General features: G+C 41.2%; 1 protein-coding gene across 1 annotated transcript in view; it reads left to right on the forward strand.

Moving 5' to 3' along the window:
• Nucleotides 1–6,000, forward strand: part of FHAD1 (forkhead associated phosphopeptide binding domain 1) — a 155,402-nt gene that overhangs the window by 20,748 nt on the left and 128,654 nt on the right. The window contains exon 3 of the mRNA XM_025367034.1: nucleotides 4,926–5,132. Coding sequence (XP_025222819.1) covers nucleotides 4,926–5,132 — 207 coding nt within the window. The remainder of the gene's footprint in view (nucleotides 1–4,925; nucleotides 5,133–6,000) is intronic.

The following is a 6,000-nucleotide window of genomic DNA, read 5'->3' on the forward strand; positions in this document are numbered from 1 at the left end:
TACACACACAGTTTCCCCTATTATTAACATCTTCCTTACCATGATATATTTGTTGCAATTGATGAATCAATATTCATATGTTATTAACTCAAGCCCAGAGTTTACATTAGGATTCATTCTTTACATTATAACGTTCTATGGGTTTTGACATAAGCATAATGTCAGGTATTCACCAATACAGAATCATACAGAATAGTTGCACTGCCCTCAAGTTCCCCTGTGCCCTACCTGCTCAACACAGCCCCCCACCTTCCCGTGAACCCTGGCGACCACAAATCTTTCTATAGTTTTATCTCTTTAAAAGTTTCATGTAGTTGAAATCATATAATATGTAGCCCTTTTAGATTAGCTTTGTTCACTAAGCAATATGCATTTAAAGTTCCTCTGTATCTTTTTGTGGCTTGAGAGCTCATTTCTTTTTATCATTGACTAATGTTTCATTGTATGTATGTACCAGTTTGTTTATCCATTTACCTTCTGAAGAACATTTTGGTTGCTTCCAGTTTTTGGCAATTGTGAATAAAGATGCTATACACATGTATCCAAAATAAATGAGTCTTAAAACCCAACAATAAGAAAACAGCCCAAATTAAAGATGGACAAAAGATCTGAACAGATACTTTGCCAGAGAAGATATACAGATGGCAAATAAGCATATGAAAAGATTTTAAACATCATATTTCACTTGGTAATTACAAATAAAAGAATATAGCTCCCCGTTTATTTTTTTCTTTAGCGTCTTGATGCAATGGATTGCATTAATTGATTTTCAAACGCCAAATCAGTTCTCAGATACCTGGAATAAATCCCACTTGGTTGTGGTGTATAATTATTTTTATACAGTATTGGATTATATTCGCTAATATTTTGTTGAAGACTTTGCGTCTATGTATATGAGAGATACTGGCTTGTAGTTTTTCTTCCTTGTAATGTCTTTATCTCGATTGGGTATTCGGGTGATATTGACCTCCTGGAATAAGTTAGGAAGTATTCCCCCTGCTTCTATTTTCTAGAAGAGATTGTAGGGAGCTGGTATCATTTCTTCCTTAAATGTTTGATAGAATTCACCAGGGAACCCATCTGGGCCTCGTGCTTTCTGTTTTAGAAGGTTATTAACTATTGATTCAAATTCTTTAATAGATAAGGGCCCAGACCATCTATTCCTCTTTGTATAAGTTTGGGTAGGTTGTGTCTTTCAAGAAATTGGTTCATTTCATCTAAGTTATCAAATTTGTGGACAGAGAGCTATTTATAATATTCCTTTATATATCATTATAAATATATAAAACAATAATATAATTAATATATGAATTATAAATATAAATTTTATATAATATATATTTGTAAAATAAATATTTTATATATTATAAATATATAAAATATAAAAATATAAATATATAACATATTTATAAAATAAATATGTTATATATTATAAATATATAAATATTGATATGATATAAAATATATGTTATATAAATATTTATATAACATGTTTTATAGCATATAAATATGAACATAAAATATTTCATAAATATTCTATTTTATATATCCATGGGATCAGCTGCGATGGCCTCTCTTTCATGTCTCATATCCATAATTTGTGTCTTCTCTCTTTTTTTTCTTGGTTACCTACTAGAGGTTTGTCAGTTCTATTGATCTTTCCAAAGAACCAATTTTTGTTTTCTTTGATTCTCTCTATTGTCTTCAATTTCATTCATTTCTGATCTAATTTTTCTTTCAGTTCTTCTGTCTGTGTTAGGCTTATATTGCTCTTCTTCCTCTAGTCTCCTAAGGTAGAAACATTGATTATTGATTTCAGATCTTTCGTCTTTTCTTATGTATGCGTTCAAGGCTATAAATTTCCCTGTAAGCACTACTTTCACTGCTTCCCACAAATTTTAAGTTGTATTTTCATTTTCATTTAGTTAAGATAATTTTTAATTTCTCCTGAGAGTTCCTCCTTCACTGTGTGTTATTTAGAAGTGTGTTGTTTAATCTCCAAATGTTTTGGGATTTTCCACCTATCTTTCTGTTACTGATTTCAAGTTTACTTCCATTGTGGTCTGAGAGCATACTCTACATGATTTCTATTCTTTTAAATTCATTGAGGTGTGTTTTATGGCTCAGAATGTGGTATACTGAGTGAATGTTCCATGTCAGCCCAAGAAGAACGTGCACCTTGTTGTTGTTGGGTTAAGTGTTCCGTAAATATCAATGAGATCTTGTCGATTGATGGTGGTGCTCAGTTTAACTATGTCTTTACTAATTTTCTGCCTGCTGGCTCTGCTAATTACTGACAGAGGATTGTGGAAGTTTCAGCTATCATACTGGGCTTATCTATTTTTCTTTGCAATTCTATCCATTTTTGCCTTGTGTATTTTGGCACTCTGTTGTTAGGTGCATACACATCAAGAATTGTTATGTCTTTTTGGAGAATTGCCCCTTTACCATTATTTATGGCTCTCTTGTTTTTTTGTTTGTTTGTTTTTGTTTTTGTTTTTGAGTTTTGCTCATGTCACCCAGGCTTTGTCTTGGCTCACTGCAACCTCCACCTACTGGGTTCAAGCGATTCTCCTTCTGCAGCCTCCTAAGTAGCTGGGATTACAAGTATGTGCCACCACGCCCCGCTAATTTTTGTAGTTTTAGTAGAGATGGGGTTTCACCATGTTGGCCAGGCTGGTCTCACACTCCTGACCTCAGGGGATCTGCCCGTCTGGGCCTCCCAAAGTGCTGGGATTACAGGCATGAGCCACCGCACCTGGCCTAATGCTTCTCTTTATCCCCAGTTTTTCTTGTTCTGAAATCTGCCTTGGCCGCAGTTAGTATGGCTACTTCAGCTTGCTTTTGTGTTTTCATATTTTGGGTGGTAAAGTGTTTGGCAAAAATCTGGAAAGTGGATAACAGCACAGACATTTGAATCAGGCAAACCTGAGTGCAAGCCAGGTGACTTGTCAAGCTGGGTGACTTTGGGTAAATTCATTCTGTGCCTCAGTTTCCCTATCTACCAAATGGGAAACTATCTCTAGATTGTTGTGAAGATGAAATAGGACAATGTAATAAAACACTAAGCAATTTCCTGGCTTGTAATGTATAAGTAATATGTTTTATTGTTACTCTAGTATACATATTAATATATTCTATTATTAATATAAGCTCTTGATTGTTATATGATGGAACTTTAGATGTCTAAGTGCAAGTACTTTTATATAAAAACTGGACAGGGCACCCTGAGAAGATAAACTTAGAAAGTAATTGCGAAGTCTCAAGTGGCATGGATGTCTGGTTGACAGTGCCCTTAAAAGACGAAGACTTTGGCAAGGCACGGTGGCTCACACCTGTAATCCCAGCACTTTGCGAGGCCAAGGAGTGCGGATCACGAGGTCAGGAGTTTGAGACCAGCCTAGCCAATATGGTGAAACCCCGTCTCTACTACAAGTACAAAAATTAGCTGGGCGTGGTGGCACACGCCTGTAGTCCCAGCTACTCGGGAGGCTGAGGCGGAAGAATTCCTTGAACCCAGGAGGCGGAGGTTGCAGTGAGCCGAGATCATGCCACTGCACTCCAGCCTGGGTGACAAAGTGAGACTCTGTCTCAAAAAAAAAAAAAAAGAAAGACGAAGACTTCAGTGTGCCCTGCAGCTCACAGCCGGATCATTTCCCTTCATCCCTCCAGGGTCCTGGGGCCAGGGGAACATGCAGTCACCTGCTTTGTGCTAAGCTTTGCTCAGCCCCTTATGAAAGTAAAATTACAGAGGAGCTTCTGTCCCCTGCCATCAGTTTGCAGATACACTGGCTGGGGCCCCTTTCCTTTGGGGAAACATGGTCTCACCAAGCCCCCCTCCTTTTTTTTTTTTTTTTTTAGACGGAGTCTTGCTCTGTCGCCCAGGCTGGAGTGCAGTGGTGTGATCTCGGCTCACTGCAAGCTCTGGTTCCTGGGTTCACGCCATTCTCCTGCCTCAGCCTCCCAAGTAGCTGGAACTACAGGCGCCTGCCACCAAGCCTGGCTAGTTTTTTGTATTTTTTAGTAGAGACGGGATTTCACCATGTTGGCCAGGCTGGTCTCGAACTCCTGACCTCAAGTGATCCACTCACCTCGGCCTCCCAAAGTGCTGGGATTACAGGCGTGAGCCACCGGGCCCGGCCCGAAGCCCCCTTTTGAAAAGCAGATCATCTGTGGTTAGGCAAATCCTGAGTAGCTTTTAAGAAGCAATGGAAATAACTAATCACATGGGAAATGTTTATTGTACGTCAAGGTTTTAAAAAAAGGTAATTAAAAAACTATGTATGTAGGTGTGATTAATTTTGTTTTTTAAAAAATTAAAAGAACATAAGTATAGAAAAAAACATGGAAGGATGTGAACCTCAATGTTAACCATGACTGCTGCTGGTTGGGGTGGGAGTATAAGTAACGGTAATGACTTCTTTAGTGCTTTTCTCTGTTTCTTGTTTGGGCCATTTCTGCCTCCTGTCCTGGTACTGAGTGCCACCATAAGTACCCACGTGGAGTTAGGGAAATAAAAAATGGCCAATTCCTTGACCATTTCACTTTTAGTAAAATTTAAAAAATAATAATAAAAACAAAAGAAAAGAAAAGAAAATGGTCAATTCCCTGGTCCCATATTTGCCCAGTAAGACTCTCCCAAGATCCCTTTGCCTTTGTGTTGCCTGATTTCCCCACCCAACAACTTAGGTACCTGTCCCCAGGTCTGGTGTCAGACAGAGCACATATCCCAGCTCCTTCATGCACTAGCTGTGTGGCCTTGCGCAAGTCGCTTAACCTCTCTGATCCTCAGCATCCTCCTTTTAAAATGAGGATTGTCATGATGATCTGGCGGCAGCAACACAGGTAAAGCACTCAGCTCGAAACATTAGGGGCCGTGTCATTTTTGTTTTCATGGCTACGACTGTCCTTCTTCTCCGTTGCAGTCTCCTGACATCGACAACCACCATGCACTCATCGAATATAACGAGGCGGAGTGCAGCTTTGTTCTCCAGGACTTCAATTCCCGCAACGGCACGTTTGTCAACGAGTGCCACATTCAGAACGTGGCTGTGAAGCTCATCCCTGGAGACATCCTGAGATTTGGGTCTGCAGGGCTGACCTATGAACTGGTCGTTGAAAACCCACCTCCGGTGAGTCTGGGCCACTGGGGGATAGAGGGGCCGTGTCACCTTCGTGCAGCCCGACACTCAGATGCAGCCGCAGGGTGGCGCTCATCCGCAGCGGTGCCACTGTGATCCCAGGCTGCACACAGGCGGTAGCGACAGAGTCGACCCTGTGGAGTTCTGAGTCATTCTGGCGGGTCCCAGGAAGGAGAGAATCTTAGCACCCTCTTCTGGGCATTTCTTGGAGTTGCATCTTGGCTCACATAGAACCAGAGTTTTCCAAAAATGTGCAACTTCCTGAGAGGAGGCAGAAAACAAGGTGCGTTTTTGAAAATGCAGAGATGGATTTCATTTTTAGGCAGATCAGCGCTCTGCTCCTTCCTAGCTCTGTGACCTGGGCCAGACTTCTTCATATGCCCAGGTCTCTGCCTTCTTAACGGCACAAGGCATCGAGAGAATGTCTGTAGAGCCTGAAACTCAGTGTCCAAGTAGACGCTCAACACGTGAGCACCTGAAAAGCCAAGTCTGTGTTACCCGAGCCAGTGTTACCCTAAACATGTCTGATTATAAGAATTTGAGGGCCGGACGCGGTGGCTCACGCCTGTAATCCCAGCACTTTGGGAGGCCGAGGCAGGCGGAACACGAGGTCAGGAGATTGAGACCATCCTGGTGAACACAGTGAAACCCCATCTCTACTAAAAATACAAAAAAATTAGCCGGACGTGGTGGCGGGCGCCTGTAGTCCCAGCTTCTCGGGAGGCTGAGGCAGGAGAATGGCATGAACCCGGAAGGCGATAGAGCTTACAGTGAGCGGAGATTGCGTCACTGCACTCCAGCCTGGGAGACAGAGCCAGACTCCGTCTCAAAAAAAAAAAAAAAAAAAAAGGCGGGGGGG

This window comes from Theropithecus gelada, chromosome 1 (genome assembly GCF_003255815.1).
Source record: "Theropithecus gelada isolate Dixy chromosome 1, Tgel_1.0, whole genome shotgun sequence".
NCBI classification, from domain to species: Eukaryota; Metazoa; Chordata; class Mammalia; order Primates; family Cercopithecidae; genus Theropithecus; species Theropithecus gelada.